This window comes from Miscanthus floridulus, chromosome 6 (assembly GCF_019320115.1).
Source record: "Miscanthus floridulus cultivar M001 chromosome 6, ASM1932011v1, whole genome shotgun sequence".
NCBI classification, from domain to species: domain Eukaryota; kingdom Viridiplantae; phylum Streptophyta; class Magnoliopsida; order Poales; family Poaceae; genus Miscanthus; species Miscanthus floridulus.
Genome location: NC_089585.1, coordinates 137,961,124 through 137,977,705, shown reverse-complemented (window position 1 = coordinate 137,977,705; position 16,582 = coordinate 137,961,124). Strand labels below are relative to the sequence as shown.

General features: G+C 45.1%; 1 protein-coding gene and 1 pseudogene across 2 annotated transcripts; one reads left to right on the top strand and one right to left on the bottom strand.

Moving 5' to 3' along the window:
- The first annotated feature begins 3,433 nt into the window (after nucleotides 1-3,433).
- Nucleotides 3,434-9,370, top strand: LOC136457098 (psbP domain-containing protein 7, chloroplastic-like; annotated as a pseudogene).
- LOC136457097 (probable esterase PIR7A) lies at nucleotides 6,782-10,679 on the bottom strand. 2 transcript variants are annotated; one of them, XM_066457139.1, is made up of 4 exons: nucleotides 10,083-10,675; nucleotides 9,826-9,972; nucleotides 9,527-9,715; nucleotides 6,782-7,538 (listed from the first exon to the last, which is right to left on the bottom strand). In XM_066457139.1, the coding sequence occupies exons 1-4, from the start codon at nucleotides 10,599-10,601 to the stop codon at nucleotides 7,497-7,499; spliced, it is 897 nt and encodes a 298-aa protein (XP_066313236.1). In that variant the 5' UTR covers nucleotides 10,602-10,675; the 3' UTR covers nucleotides 6,782-7,496. The 2 variants fall into 2 exon arrangements, with proteins under 2 accessions (XP_066313236.1, XP_066313235.1); XM_066457138.1 differs by having other exon boundaries at nucleotides 7,523-7,538; nucleotides 9,406-9,715; nucleotides 10,083-10,679.
- Nucleotides 10,680-16,582: the final 5,903 nt, after the last annotated feature.

Genomic DNA, 16,582 nt, shown 5'->3' with positions numbered 1-16,582 from the left:
TACTTGACCGGACGCGCCGGTCCCTCTGAGACCAGCATCTGGTCACTCAGTGACTAGCAAGACTAACTTATTTTCACCTCTAACTTCTTCACCCTTGCTCAAATGTGCCAACCGCCAAGTGTATCACCTTGTGCACATGTGTTAGCATATTTTCACAAACATTTTCAAGGGTGTTAGCACTCCACTAGATCCTAAATGCATATGTAATGAGTTAGAGCATCTAGTGGCAATTTGATAACCGCATTTCGATATGAGTTTTACCCCTCTTAATAGTATGGCTATCGATCCTAAATGTGATTACACTCACTAAGTGTCTCGATCACCAAAGCAAAATGGCTCCTACCATTTATACCTTTGCCTTGAGCCTTTTGTTTTTCTCTTTCTTCTTTTCAAGTCCAAGCGCTTGATCATCACCATGGCATCGCCATCATCATGTCATGATCTTCATTTGCTTCGCCACTTGGAATGTGCTACCTATGTCATGATCACTTGATAAACTAGGTTAGCACTTAGGGTTTCATCAATTCATCAAAACCAAACTAGAGCTTTCAACGGCTTAGGCCCGTATGGGTCTGTCCGTCGCGCCAATTGAAGTAACAACATTTTAGCTCATTGTACTTGTTCTGGCACACTTTCTTGTTGTACCCAAAGTTCGTGACTTCATTGAAGGCATGAACGATATTGGTCCACCCTAGTGAGGTTGGACCATGGGCACCGCTCCAGTGACAGAGGCCTTTCTGCTTGATGATTAGGTCAAGAAGCAAAGAGGTTGTTCTGTCATCCTAGTAAGCACGGTCCTAGCTCATCTAATTCAAGGACCGACAAAGCTATTAGTAATGCAGTAGTACCATAATGTAATCACCAGTTAGGACATTGTATTAGAATCTACTGGAAACTGGAAACTGAGCCAACACACACAAAAAAGAGAGAGAAATCACAGCCATGTGGCTTATGTCAACATAATGGAGGATGTAACTCCCTGCATATCAAGTTGGCAACTCAGATAATAAGTGGTGGACACCAAAAGGTGAACTGCCAAAAGGGGGAAACAACGCGTCTATTGTGAACACATTAAGAAAACAAACTAGATGGTTGACTGTCGTACAGAAGACACACCATACTTGTCAATGGAATGGAAGACATGTCAACCATAATATAGTTTGCCTTGTCTTTTCAATGCTGCAAAGTCCAACCATGTAACAACCTTTCAAAAGCAAATGCCGAAGCAAAGATTGTCCATCAGGGAAAACCAAGGCAACATAGAAGCACAAAGTCCAACCAGTTTCATGGTGAGCATACATACAAAATTTCATGGTGAAAAGCAAGAGATGAGGCAAGCAACTTAACCACAAGAATGACCATGGTCCGTAAGGACCACCATTCACTACCACTGTAACATGACCAAAAGAGAACTAAACCCCAAATCCAAATAGCAAATTGACAAATCATATCCCTAACTTGTCTTTTGTGGTCGTTTGCGGCGGTTTGAGCGGAGGTTGTAGTGGCTGCCAGCAGTTGGAGAGCAAGACGAAGTCGACGACGCTGCCAGTTTGGGCAGCGTTGATCACAACCGAATGAAACGTCCCTTCTTTGTCTGTAGTGCAATCATAGAGCACACTTGTAAGATGAAAAACATAATCTAGAAAATTGAACAATTAAAGGGGTGAAGATCTGTGGACATTGTAAATATCGTGTTCATTGCAATCTTAAATCAAAATTTTGCTATAGATAAGCACATTTTGTAATCTAGAAACCATGGGTATCGCGGTAGATTCCATGCACCAACTGGGTTTTGTTGATTGCACGTAGCTCTGCTGATGGCTTGACTGGAGCTAAAAAAGAGTTGTAGATTGGCGGGATAGACATAATTGCCTTGAATTGTTGTTTGACATTTAACACAACAATGAATCATTAGACTCGATAACTCGTAGGACATAACCCTATATCGCACAGGAACAAAGTTAATAACAACAGAAATCGACTACTACTCCAAACATGTTACAAATTCAATGCCAGCCAAATCATTCGAACAAAACTGAGAAACTAAGTTAAGGAAAATGCCGTCTTGCAAAATAACTAAACTAACTCAGCGTCTCGATGAAGGCAAATGAGGAAAGCAATACATTAACAACATAAGCTTGCGACGAAGCTTCCATTAAATTGCTCTCAAAGACTTCTTAGCTCCTAATTACCACTTCCAATCGTAATCATCTGTGGCCAAATGTTGACATCAAGGTAGCACAAAATAGATCGATTAACAGGAGTAATTAAAGAGCATTTATGTTATCAGGGGGATTTGCCTAACTAAGTAGCTCATGGCCAACCAGTTGCCAAACAAAATTATAGAACATGTGCACCAAACAAATGACATGACATCTTGCAGCTCCACCTCAACACTATACCGAGCGTAACCTTACAAACCGGCCAAACAAGATGAGAACGTTAATAACCATAAATGGTTCGGGAACTATGTTACTAGTAGCAAAAATTGACTGCAAACCCAAACACCGGTTAGCAAAAGGTGATTCGAAGGTTAACTAAGCCATTAAGCATCATCTGCCAAATCTGTTCGGAAAGTATTCAGAAACTTAGTCCTAAAATATGTACGTAGAGCACTTCTGTAATATAGAAACAAGATGTGGGGATTTCTACCGGACACAAAGAGAAGCAGACATGAGTACATGTTGGATCTCAGATTCGGCGGGGTCAAACTGCACCGGCGTCGAGTTCCGAGGGGCTTACCGTTCTGGAAGGAGTCGCCGTTGATGGATCCGGGGAGGGAGGCTGAGACCACTGTCACCGAGGCCGGCGAGAGTGAGGGAAACCCTAGTCGCGCGGAGGTCAAACTACAAGACGACCAGCTGCGGCTCAGAGGCGGACAGGTGAGAGGACGAAGGCATGGGATTCAGGTTACCTGCCTGGCCGTAGGCGCCGTCGATGGAGGCGGGGTGGGGGAAGAGGACGACGACATGGTAACCGCAGCCCCCGCGAGGAGGACGGCGTACAGAGGTGGCTGCGCCCGGATCCGGTGGCCACTGACGTCGCCCGTTGACGCGGCGCGGACTACCGCCAGTAAATGCGTGGAGCGATGGCGAGGAGCGGCGCGGCTACGTGAAACCCTAACCACCAACAGGAGAAAGGGGAGAAAGTGAGAGACGCGACCGAGCATCGGGTATAAGTTCCAGCCGTTCGGCTGATGTGGCTGGTGCTGGGCTGCCGAATGGCTGGGCTGATAAGCCCAGCACCAGCCAGCCCAGCCAGCCTACCGAACGGGCTGCAAATCTACCATTTATTTACCCTTATTTTTGTATATCATTTACAGCTCCCTCATGCGGCCACGTTGCCAATGTTTATCAGCCACCTGATCCACCATCTACGGCCTGAAAACATCTGTGTCCTGACTGCCTCCAGATATTTCCAGTTCCAGCCCATGCACACGGTTCTTCCTCCCCCCTTCCGTCCTATGTGCCCCCTAAGAAAAAAGAAACTTCCTCTCTCGAAGATTCCGACGCGCTCAACTCGGCCGCCGCGGTCGCAGCTGCGTCCCAGACGCGCCCTACGCGCCCGCCGCAGTCGTCCCCTCGCGCTCGCCTCCCACGTGCGCCCGCATCGGCCGCCGCCGCCGGCAGCACCCTACCTTCTCCTGTGCTCCCGCCGCACACGCCGCCGTCCTACGGGCTCGCCGCAGCCGCGCCCTAAACGACGACGTCAGGTTTCACACTTTCTCCTATCTGCAATTTAATTTGGTTAACGGACTATATCTGATGCCTCTCTTTTAGTCCAAGTCCTGGAGGCGCAACGCATGGGTTCAGGACTGCCGCCACGTCTTCGCCAGGCATACGTGCAACGCCGAGCAGCGCTGCGCCGTCGTCTTCGCAAGGTCTCGCGGATGAAGGCCTGCATCTCATTTGATGTTCCAATATTCCATACCAACTCTCAAATGCTCTATACTTGCTCCTCTGATCCATGCCGCTCTATAATTTCTCCTCTGATCCATGCCAGTGCTGTACTGTGCAATGCAATTTTTCTAGGTAATACAGATGATTTCAGTTTTGTTTTTGCCAAATGCCAAAATGAATATGTTTGCTCTTTATCAATCAGTAATCTAACGTTTTAATTTTTCTAATGCTCGACTAATGATGCATTGAGGTTGCTCATTCTGTTGCATAACACATTCGCAGTGCGTTTTTTGGTTCAGGTCATAGTCCAAGAAACATAACCAAACATTACTTTCGGATTTTTTGATTTTTTTTGCAAACAATAGTAAAACAAAGTAACATATTAGCAGTAAGTTATCAATAGAGCGAATGTAATTTAGATAGAGGACTTAGATGCTACTTGGAATATGATCTGTTAGTACTTCAGAGTTTCAGACCATGTGATTGACTCTGAATATATTTGATATACTATATTTTTCTTTTGCTTTGTGCTGTGCCACTTAAATTTGTATGCCTCTGCAGTTTCACATACACTATTTATAGAGGGATTGAGCCATGGCAGGAGACGAGGTAGCTTTGAAGCAGAGCAGGAACATCCGTCCATCTGACGACAATAGCAGTGCCACGGCTGAAGTGGAGTAGGAGGGATGCACTACCTGATTCTGTACTGCCCAAAGGCAAGGTATTATTAGCCTTAGCTTGAACTACAAGATAATGTGCTGATAGTTTTCGGAAACTTCACTAAATTCTCTTTTTTTCCACTTTGAATCTGTGCAGTCATACAGATCTGATAAACTTCACAACCTTGCTAGACTATATTCTTTCAATCTGGGTAATTCATAAATCTGAACAAACGTTGCAATTTCCAAGTCACTTCCCTTATTCGCTTCTTTAACGAAATTTGTTACAATGAGTGCTAAACTTGATAGTAATGCAGTATAAAGGCAAATTTTCTTTTTTTTTTTGCTATCATTTCAACACTAAGTGCTTCGCTTACGTTTCTGTGCAGGTCATCCAAAGTCGCAAACTACGATCTACTATCATCATATACAAAAAGGGTGCCCAAACCCAGGAATTGGTCATGTCTTTTGCTAGGTTATGGTTTAATTCATTCCTTCTTCCGTGTAGGCTTAGAATAAACATGTAACTTGAACCTTTTATGATCTTTTTGTTTGGTAATCCACAGATAATAATGCAGCGCCGATTGCTACACTCACCTAGCGCCCGCTCATTGCGCGGGGGAACTGCCTAGTTTAAGAATTAGGATAAAAAACAGCCTCAAATTCGAGAAGACCCTCAAACCACCCTTCAATCTCTTATTTCAGGGGGTTGTCTATCCGGCCCCTACTTGGCCGTTGAAGTGGTTTTCCACCTGCTCACGACGCGCCTCTCTTGGGCGATCTCCCTCAGCCTGGCACGGCTCCTCTTCTCCCGATGAGGTCACCTGTAGCTCTTTTTCACCTGGCATGTACGACTCCTCTTGGTTCTTGACGGTTCCTCTTGGCGACTTTGCTTGACGCGGCTGATCCCATCCCTGCAAGATCCGAGATCTCGACGTGCTCCTCGCGGGGACGTCTCGATGCGGGTCCTCCCTAGCTCCCAGCATTCCCGATCTCGCCTGACGCAGCTTTCTCGTCATGGGAGATCTTGGCCAGACGTGGCTCTTGTCATTGCACGTGATCTTGACCCGACGTTCTCCACCCCTCGTGGAGAGATTTGATGTAGCATCTCCGGCGAGGTCTCGACGACACCTCCCTGCTCCCAACGTCCCCTGTCCCTGCCTCCTTTCTTTCTAGCCCGCATAGCTCAGTAAGTAATGGCGGGAAGGAGCAAGGAGGAGATGACATGTAGATGCTATGTGTCATTGTCGATTGAGATGGATTTGAGGAGCCTGATTTAAAGGCGGTTGTTAGAATCGACATAAAAAATTTGTGCTCTTAAGAATAAGATCAACTATCAAAATCAAGAGTAGGAGCCCTAGTTTGAAGGCTCCGGTTGACTTTAGTTACCTAACAATTAATATAGAGTAATTAATTCTAGTTGACTAACCACCACTCCAATCAGGTAGGAGTACGAGAATGGGTAAACGACGGCTTGAGCTCACGCGTGTGAGCGCTTCCAACGTGCCTGCACCGTGCACGCATGATGGGCATCCCATTCGTAGTCGTATCGTAGGCCGGTCACTCGGGGTCGGGGGACTGGCGGCTGCCGCTGGTCGGCGCACCGCACGCGCTCCACCCACACACGGGACGGGGGACCCCTCCAGAAAACGCGGAAAAACACGCGAAACAGGCGAGGAAAAAGCTCGCCCCGGCACGGCAAATACCTCCCGCCCCTGCTCCCTCCTCGCCCTCCTCGGCTCCACTCCTCTCCCGTCTCCCCGCTCCCGCGTCCCCCGTTCCTGTCCAGTCGCGACAAAGCCAAACACGTAGTAGGCAGCAAAGCGACGCGTGTCCGTTCCGCTCGCGATGGCCACGGCGGCCGTGGCGAGGCACCACCACCAGCACCGCCAGCAGCGGGGTGCGGAGCGGTGGCGGGGGCGGGGGCGGCGCGGCGGGAGCGGGAGCGGGAGCGGGATACGGTGCTCGTCGCCGGCGCAGGAGTTCGCGTCGCTGGCCGCGGTGTTCCGGCGGAGGCTGGTGGTCGGGGGGGGGGGGGGGGGGGGGGGGGGGGGGGGGGGGCACCACAGCGGCGGCCGCGGCGGTGGGGGACAACTTCGGCGGCGTCACCAGCTTCCTGCTGAGCCTGTCGCCGGAGCTCGGCCGCTCGCTCCGCCTCGACGTGCTCTACCCCGTCGGCGGCTTCACGCGCTGCCTCGACTCCGACAATGGGTTCGGTAAGCACCCACCGCCGCCTCTCTTCCTCCACATCTTGTTCAGCCCTCTCCAACCGGCATTTGCATGTGCTGGTACTATACATGGCTTCATTTTGGAAGAAGAGTACCTTGAAATTGAATCCGAGGGGTGATTAATTGCTCGCAATCGTTTAGCTTTTGCCGTTCCATCTTTGCTAATTGACTTTTTGCCTAGTGCTATTGGTAGTTAGGTACTCGTCAACAACAGAAGCAAACAGACGCAACGAATTGAAATGCTCTCGGTCTCCTTCCTCGTGAGACGCATTGAGAGCAATCGCTCTCAACCTTAAAAACAATTTGTTATACGCAAGGCTAGCGTTTCTTAATGGCCAATTGCTAACCACTCTAGTTAGCTTTGAAAAAGCAAAGACCTCCTCCTACTACACATATTTATCGGTCAACCGGGGTTTACACCTCATAGCAAAGCAACATGATCCATGGTGACCTCGCCCAGAGGGTAGCAATCACCAATTCACACAGCAAGTAATGCATCTGATGTCTTTTTAGTTCAACACCGTGCTTGTTTATAGTGCTGGATGGATGGTGAACAGCAGATAGTAACCGGGGGACCAAAAAAGAAAAAAGAAAAAAGAAAAAAGCTGCAGTGTTTGACAAGAGAAAATCTGAGGTCACATTGGGTAGAGGTGACGATTGCAATCAGCCACGAAACTAGTTAGGGGTATCCCTGCGTGTGCACGTTGTTGTCAAGCAGCAACTTTGCGCCCCACCAAAATGTACAGAAATATCTGCCAAACAAAATGTACAGAATTAGGAAAGCCAAGTGGTTGGTTGGTGTGCACATCCCACTGACTGAAATGAAGAGGAAAAATTGCGTTTAAATCCTAAACTGCTAATCGCAATGAAGGTAAATTCGTAGTATCCTAAGTTCTCATTTCACTTGTTTTTGGAAGTTTAGTTTAATTTCTTCTTAGCAATCGGATGGATCATAAAGAGAGATTTGTATGCTTCTAATAGAGATAATTTACTGAACCCTTAGCTCCTGAAGCCTGAATCAGGAATCAAAACAGTTTTTGACACTGAGGCCTCTGATTTTTATATGTTCTCCTGTTTTTTACTTTCAATACAAATACGTCAATGGAATAAGGAAAAGTCACGAACGAAGAAAAACTAGGCACCTCTGATTTGTATATTTTCCTATATACTCTAATGTGGCTACAAGCAGAGTGGCTCCAAAAAAAAGTGGTCCTTCATGCAGCCAGACTATACCCCAGCTTTCCAATGAGGTTGTATGTGTGGATCATGGGCTATCTTGTGCCACATTTAGGACCAGGAATGGCAAGCCACCTGGGCTGCATGTAATCCCAACTTATCATTGCTTGCATCTGGTGGATTTGGATTTTTTTTGGATGGATGTTCTCCGAGGACCATAAGCATGTGTTTTAGAAAATACTGATGTTAAAACGAGGCACCATAAGTAGAGTTATGTGATGTGACTGTCTATAAGTAACAAACTATTTCATTGTCAAAATTTTAGTACACAGCTACCATTTTTTAATGTATTAACTGTATGGTGTCGGAAAAAATGCAGAATTCATCTATCCATCAAGTTGGGTTGGAGATCAGACTCTACTGTACAGAGAAGTGAAAAAGGCAGAATTGCAAAGATCACTAGACCCACCACCACTGCCAAATGGAAAATCACCTCGGAACATCAGTGAACCTGTGGCAGCTTTTGGCCCCCCTGGATCCAGTGGGGAGCTCAACGTCAGTGTCATTGTCTCACCTGTACCACAAGACTTCTCGTAAGTTCACTCAATTTGTCACTTGCCGTTTGATCCTCGAAGATTATGTGAACAATCTATTTGATTTCCAATATATGCGAAACATGGGAGTGAAATCGTGCATCTCTCTCTTTAATACAAAGATACGCACGTGTAAGGAAAAAAAAATCTTGCATGTCTTATGTTAACAAGCCAGACCTAAGTTTGTTATTCTGAAAACCTCTTAAGTATGCAGACTTACGGTTACGGTAGCGATTTTTGACCAAATAATTATTCTGCAGTTCAATATGGTTTCCACTAATGAAGCAGTTTGAATTGTTTCGAACAGGATTGAGGCTTTTGGTAGTCCAAAAGATGTGGGGGAAGTGGTGCTCAGAAGGATTGCAAGGACAAGGCGAAGCCCAGATATCAATGTCCCTTGAGAGAAGATGCAGACAATGTGAAATACTACAAGCTGGAGTTCCGAGTTGAAAGCCCTTCTTTCCGACGACACAATGTTGCGGTCTGCTGTGCCAGGGACGGGAAGCTTTACACCATGAACGCGCAAGCACCAGAATCGGCATGGAAAGCAGTTCAGAAGGAGTTCTTTTCAATGGCGGATTCCTTCAGCTTAGTGAACGATGCTTGATACAGTTAGGCACACGCAGTTTTGAACGCCTGAGCGTTTTCTCCAGTAGTTTGCAAGTTCTCAATAACGAGATGCCATGGTTTGGTTTAGAGAACTAGGACGAATGTATCATAATGTTTCTGTTATACCTTACAATCATGTCTGAAGTTTTATCTTCTGCGTGCATTGGATAGATAAACTAATCTTTATTTCATCGTGTTACTTCAAACTTCTGTCTCCACTTATTTATCTGAGCAAGCGTACCTGAACAACCATTTTGCCGGATTTATATGATGTACTTGTCGGCTATCTCCATGAGAAGTTTTGAAAGCTCCCTTGGCTTTGAGAGCATGGGCATATGATCAGCTCCCTGCAACCCTCTCACCTCCGTGCCGGGGTTCAGCGACGCCATCCGCCCCCGGAAGCCTGCCGGCACCGACGCGTCGTCCCTGGCGACGACGCACACCCGCCTCACGGCGCCGTACCGCTCTGCCGTCAGGACGTTCCCATTCATCGTCGTGTCGTCTCGGAACCGCTGTGACGGCCTCACCATCGCCATTGCCAGGGTCAGGTCCTGCGTTGCGCCCACCAGAGGAAGCAACACGATGGTGAACAGACCACCTGCAGGATGTGCCGTGTGTGTGTTGTGTGCCTGAGGAACTAGTAGTGGCCATTGTCACCTACCTCGGGAGGGCTGAGCTGGTACAGTCTCTGCTTCAGGTACTGTGGCCCGAACCGAAATGTCTCCACGGGATGCTGGGGGTCGCCGGCGACGCTGGTTTCAAATTTGCAGTCCATGTAGCGATCCGCTGGCTGCTCTTCTTGAGAAAGCTAAGAGTTCATCGATCAGGAAATCATGGTTAGAGTGAAATTGGACCCCTTCTTGGTCTTTTCGACGCAACAATCAGACAACCCTCGGTCCCGGATTTCCATTTCGTTACCTGCTCGAAGACGAACGCCATCGGCTTCCCAGCGGCGGGCATGAGGGCCGAGACGAACACGACGACGGCGGCCCTGTCCGGGCACTGCTCCATGGCGAGCGCGAGGCTCAGCCCGCCGAAGCTGTGGCCGACGAGGACCGCCTTCTCCTCGGGCGCCAGGCCGGCCACCGCGGCCAGGAGCGGCCGGCTGTACTCCTCGAAGGACGGCACCTCCTCGGCGCGCCCGGGGCTGGCGCCGCACGCGGCCATGTCCAGCGCCGTGACGCGGTGGCCCGCGGATGACAGGAGGGTGGCCACCTTGTACCAGCACCACGCGCCGTGGCAGACGCCGTGCACCAGCACGAAGTGGTGCTGCTTCTTGCCGCTCTCAGTCTCCATGGTCGTCTCTGCTCTGCGGTTGGTGTGATCAGGACCTGGCTCGCAAGAACACTTCGATGGGAGGAAGAGGTGAATCATCCTTGTCATGTAACTAGGAGACATTATGGTGAGAATTCTATATGTGCCACTGGAAAACGTCATGCTTGATGTACTCTCTCCGTGCCAATTGTCGAAATTTCCCAATTTCTAGTTATTATTTTTTCTTTTCATCTAGTGTTTGAGTTAGTGAAAAGTTGTAGGCAGCTGACTTTCATCTAGACCTTGCATCAATGCCCCAATGATTGAACAATTTTCTACTTACTACCTCTGTCCGAAAAAAATATATAATTATAGACCTTGCATTCTTGCCTCAATCAAAATATCTAAAATTTTACTAAGTTTATAAAAAAATAGTCTCACATAATAGGTATATTGTGAAGTATATATTTTGTGACAATCTAACAAAACTTTTCTAGCATGGTAAGTATTGGTACTTGTATAAATTTTATACAATTTCAAACAATTTGTTATGCAAAAATCATACTCGCTTTGTCCCAAAAATAATGCAATTATGGAATTGGCGTTAGTCAAATAAGCTCAAATTTAACCAAATTTATAATTAATATTTATGTCTCCAAATAAGTTTATTATGAAAATACGTTCCGCAATTACTCTAATAATACTTATTTTGTATTATAAATGTTTTTTTAAAGTTTGGTCAAATAAGTTTATTATGAAAATACGTTCCGCAATTACTCTAATAATCTGACTCTTAGAAAAGCAAAAATTGCATTCTTTTTTGAATGGAGGAGTATTTTTATATTAACAAAGGAAGTAGTTTTAGTTTTTTTCCGAGTGTTTTTCAGTGACAAGCTATACCCAGCTGACTTTCCTCTAGTGAGCCGGTACTGCCGGTACATGTAGCACCAATGTCTCAATGATTGAACACCAGTTCACATACCAAGAGGAGATTACGCTAGCCATTTTTCTAAAAAAGAAAGCAAAATGTACTCCTTTTGAAATTAAATTTAAATTCACAACATTTCTGATTAAAAAAATCCTTAGATCCAAATCCCGAGTATGAACGTCTATCTAAGAGACTAGGACACAATGCTGGCATTGATACAAATAATTCCTGCCTATGCTTTTGTAGGAGCATGACCAAGAGTTGACCGCTAATTCCCCAACTAGAGCAGTAATGGACGCTTCCTCTGTCAACTATACTTGTCAGCTACTTCCAAGATGAGTTGGGCGAGCTCCGCTGGCTTGGAGAACATGGGCATGTGATCAGCTCCGCCAATCGCCCTGACCTCAATGCCGGGGCCGCCGCAGGCCGCCGCCACCCGCTGTTCCTCCGCCAGCCATGTCCCTTCTTCCTCGGTGACCACAAACACGCGGCTCACCGCGCCGTACCTACCCTCCGTCAGGGCGTTCTCCCCGGCCATGGCCTCGTCGCCGAGGAACATCTGCGCCGGCCTGACCAGAGCCATGGCAAGCGTCAGGTCCTGCGTCGCGACGCGCCGTCACACACACGCCAAGCGTCAGCGCCATGTGATTTGCCTGTATCTAGCTGTGATTTTTTGTGTTATGTTACCTCTGCAGGGCTGAGCTGGTATATCCTCTGTGACATCCATTCTGGGCCAAGCAGGAATGTCTCCGCTGGATTCTCCGAGCCTCGACGACTCCAGCACCTGTTCGCTTGATAGTTTACGTGGCTTATAAGCTGGCGGATGCTGTTTGGTTGTGAGAAAAAAATACTGTATCACGACTGATAAGCATGGCTTATACGATCAAGCCATGGTGCAAATGTGCTGTCCAAGAAGGAATCCGGCGTAGAATCTCCTTTCGGATGCTGAAATACATGGTAATTCCATTTATATATTTTCACAATACAGAATTTGGTTGCATCTACTGTAGCATGAAGTTTGGGCACTGATCTGAACCTGTTCCAATAACGTTGACATGGGGCGACCAGCGACCAGCATGGGCGCGGAGACGAACACGGAGGCAGCGACCTTGCGCGGGAACCTCTCCATGGTGAGCACGAGGTTGTGGCCGCCGAAGTTAGGGTTGACGAGGACTAATTAGACTTAATAGATTCATTACACGAATTAGTCATGGCTTATACAATTATTTTGATAATTAATATATATTTAATACGCCTAATTATTATTAAACATCTTATGTGAAAGGAACTAAAATTTAGTTACATGTTAGACTCTCTCTAGCCCAAACCCCAGCCGCGAGATAGGCATCTTCCCCTCTCTGGCCTCAACGAGGTTGGCGACCTTGGCGTATTCCCTTGTCCTCCGTGGGGCCCAACGACGTCGGCTCTCCTCTACTCCGCTATGAGATCTGCTCCAAGACCCCGACTCCACTTTCAGATCTAGGCCTTGTTTAATGCCATTCAAATTCTAAGTTTTTTTACTCTTTTTTCATCACATCAATTTTTAGTCGTTTGCATGAAGTATTAAATGTAGATAAAAAAAATAACTAATTACACAGTTTAATTGGAAATCACAAAATAAATCTTTTAAGCCTAGTTAATCCACGATGAAACAATATTTACCAAATAAAACGAAAATAGTACTATTGATCGGGTTCACTTTTTTTCAAAGCGAACGAGGCCCTACTCTGAGATCTTGGCTTGTTTCCCTGACCCCTCGGCCTCAATGGTGAGTCTGTCCTTCACTTCGGTGTCAGGTCCCCTCACTTCCTGTCCTCTCTGTTCACCTTCGCGTGCCAGCGCAAAAGGGCTCGGCCACACAGCTTGCGTGCGCAGCGGTGATGTGCAAGGACGAGCCTCATCGGTTCATAGCCAAATTTTGATTATCAAAATTGAGGTAAGTTAAAATTTAGTAGTCATTTGGTTTGCAACCATACTTTGCAAACGTCTCACAGTTAGAATGCCAAATCTATATCAATTTTTTTTGCTAGTTTTGTCAACTTCAGCCAAAATTTTGGCGTGGTAATTTTTTTGGAGTCTCTCTACCCAACAACTAAGGCTGCACGAAAAACTCGAAGCTCGTTAACTCGCTCGGCTCGTGGCTGGCTCGACTCGGCTCGGCTCGGCTCGTTATGATAACGAGCCGAGCCGAGATTTTAGCTCGTTAGCTATAACGAGCCAACTCGAGCCAGCTCGTGAGCCGCTCGCGAGCTAAACGAGCCAAGCTTCCAGGAAAAAAAGTATCAAAACTTGTATTAGTTTTTGTATTACTTCATGTCTTGCACTTTACAATTGACTGGTAACTGGTCTAGGTCCTATAAATTGACTGGTAACTGGTCTAGATGCATTTCTTTTGTATTATTATTATTCTTAAATTTTAGATAAATACAAATATTATATTTTGTGTATTTTTTATACCTGGCTCGCGAGCTTAACGAGCCAGCTCGAGCTTTTAACGAGCCGAGCTGAGCTGGCTTTCTGGCTCGTTAGGATAACGAGCCGAGCCGAGCTAGCTCGTTATCTTAACGAGCCAGAACGAGCCGAGCCCAAACAAGCCGAGCCGGCTCGTTATCCAGCCTTACCAACAACTATGTCTTTCAGCAAAAGATACCACATGGTTGTTTACTGGCTGCAAAACACACAATTTGTAACGGAGGAAAAATCATGTGTTTTAGCACAAGCTAGCACATGGTTGTTGGTTACTTGCATAACACATGATTTCCAACAGAGAAGAAATCATGTGTTTTATCACAAGGTAGTACACGTTTGTTGCCTGCCTCAAATAATGGATTTTTAAAGAAGGCCCACGTAAAGAAAATCTGTTATAATTTCTGTGCAACCAAAGTTGACCCATTAACTAAAATAACAAAATGACCCATTTAATAGCAGCGGCCCATAAGAGAAACCCAAAACCATAAATATATAGAAATATAACTAAAATTACAAAGTGGCTCATTTAACAGCAGCAACCCATAATAAAAGCCCAAAACCATGAATACATAGGAATATAAAGACTTGGGAGAGAAACAAAGCAAAAATAGATCTGCTACGTGGGGAAAGCCTCTGCTCTGCTCACGCAGAGCAGGGAAAAGGGGGAGACATCAGATTGCAAAGAAGAACAGAAAATTTCAAGAAGAAAAACTACAAGACTGATCCATACCTCATCAACAAAGGTCAGTAAACACACGTACAAGCTTATTGACAAAATAGTAACTCTGCCACTGCAGAAAAAAAACTCTGCCACAAATCAAAATTAACTCAGAGCATCCAACTATTTTAGATGCTGCTAGATTTTGCACAATCTTATATGTAAATTAAGTGTAATGCATTATATCGATGAAATCACTATGAAACAAAATATTTACTCACACATAATGAGATGTTCTCGGTGAAAAAATGCACAATGATTATGATCTTCAAAAATTACAAAACAAGAACATGAAAATTGCATGTTTCAAATAGTATAAATACTACATGTTGTTAATGTAATTATAATGTATATGTATATAAATACAGAATTCAGCTCATGAATGTGGAGCCTGCTGACAGTACAATTAAACAACACAGAATGTGTACATAAAAAGAATAACAAACTGTAAGACAGCAATACATATGAGAGAACAATTTAAATACCTCATACTACCAGATGCCAAAGATTCATATAATGAGAGAATACAATTTTCAGAAGCACAAAAGATGTAGAAAGAACCTTAACATGAGCCTCCAGTTGCAGCCATATTTGGATGACATCCTAGTTCCTCAACCAAGTACTTGCACACCTCCAGATGGCCCTGGCATGCTGCTCGATCATCATTTCCTATGCCATTTCTTATGTCTAGGTTCCTTATAATACCTTACACACAATGACACAAACAAGTTATCACATTGAGGAAGCAGATACCCAACACACGACCGCACAATCATCAAGAAAAAACTAGCAATTACACACACTGGCAGATCCTACTAGCACACTACTACAACCATTCTTGCATGTGAGTAAGCTGCCACAAGCACATGCAGCTATTGGAGATCACACTAGTACACTATTGTAGAGAAATTATCATGAGCAAATATCATGCACAAAAAACATAAAAACTTCTACATAAAATAACAAGGAGGGGTTTAGCTTCTGGGTCTGTATTATATTGATATACAAGGACAAGGACAAAAATAGATGTGTGTTGGCACAAATCAAAATTAACAAAGTTCATGAAGTGTTAGCACAAATCACAAGAGATAATTTTTTTTCTATGAAAGGACAAGGACAAAAACTTGGCTTAGGCAAGCACAGACCACAATAAACAAAGGAAAATGTGAGCTAGCACAAATGACAAGGACAAAAAAGAGGGGTGTGTTACCACAAATCACAATTAACAAAGTTCAAGATGTGTTAGCACAAATCACAAGGAACAATTTTATTCTATGAAATGGCAAGGACAAAAATTTGGTGTGTGTTGGCACAAATCACATTTTTTATCCAAACTAGAATGTAGAAGTAGCAATGATGTAACCACTTAAAAACCCTGTGCAAATAGAGAATAATGCAGCACCTCGTACCAAGCATCTGAAATGGCGTCACCTGAGATGGAAAAAAGAGTGATGAATTTACATAGTTGGTTTGGAGTAACAAAACAACAAGTTCACGAAATTCAGGGCTGGACATACATACCTCGGCATTATCCTCTTGGTTACTCTAGGTGAACTACACTTTGTGCTTCAAGACACTGCCTACATGTTTAGTAGACTGAGTGATTTAGAACAACAAAATTGTGAACCAAAACAAAAACAACCAAACCACCACATTATTGCAGTTGTTCCTCACCTTCTTTTACTAGTCCTAGCAGAACTGCCTCAAGACGCTGCCTGCATGATGAATTCACTATGGCATCAGGAACAAATCACAATAAACAGAAATGAAATATGTTGGCACAAATCATAAAAAATATTTTTTCTATGGAAGGACAAGGACAAAAAATGTTGTCCGCGCTAACACAAATCACAAATCACAATAAACAGAAATGAAATGTGTTGGCACAAATAACAAATAACATTTTTTTCCTATGGAAAGACAAGGACAATGTTTGTGCTGGCACAAAACACAAACCACAATAAATAGAAATGAAATGTGTTGGCACAAATCACAGATAACAATTAAAAGAGTTAGACAGATAACCTAGAGACACCATGAAAAAGTACA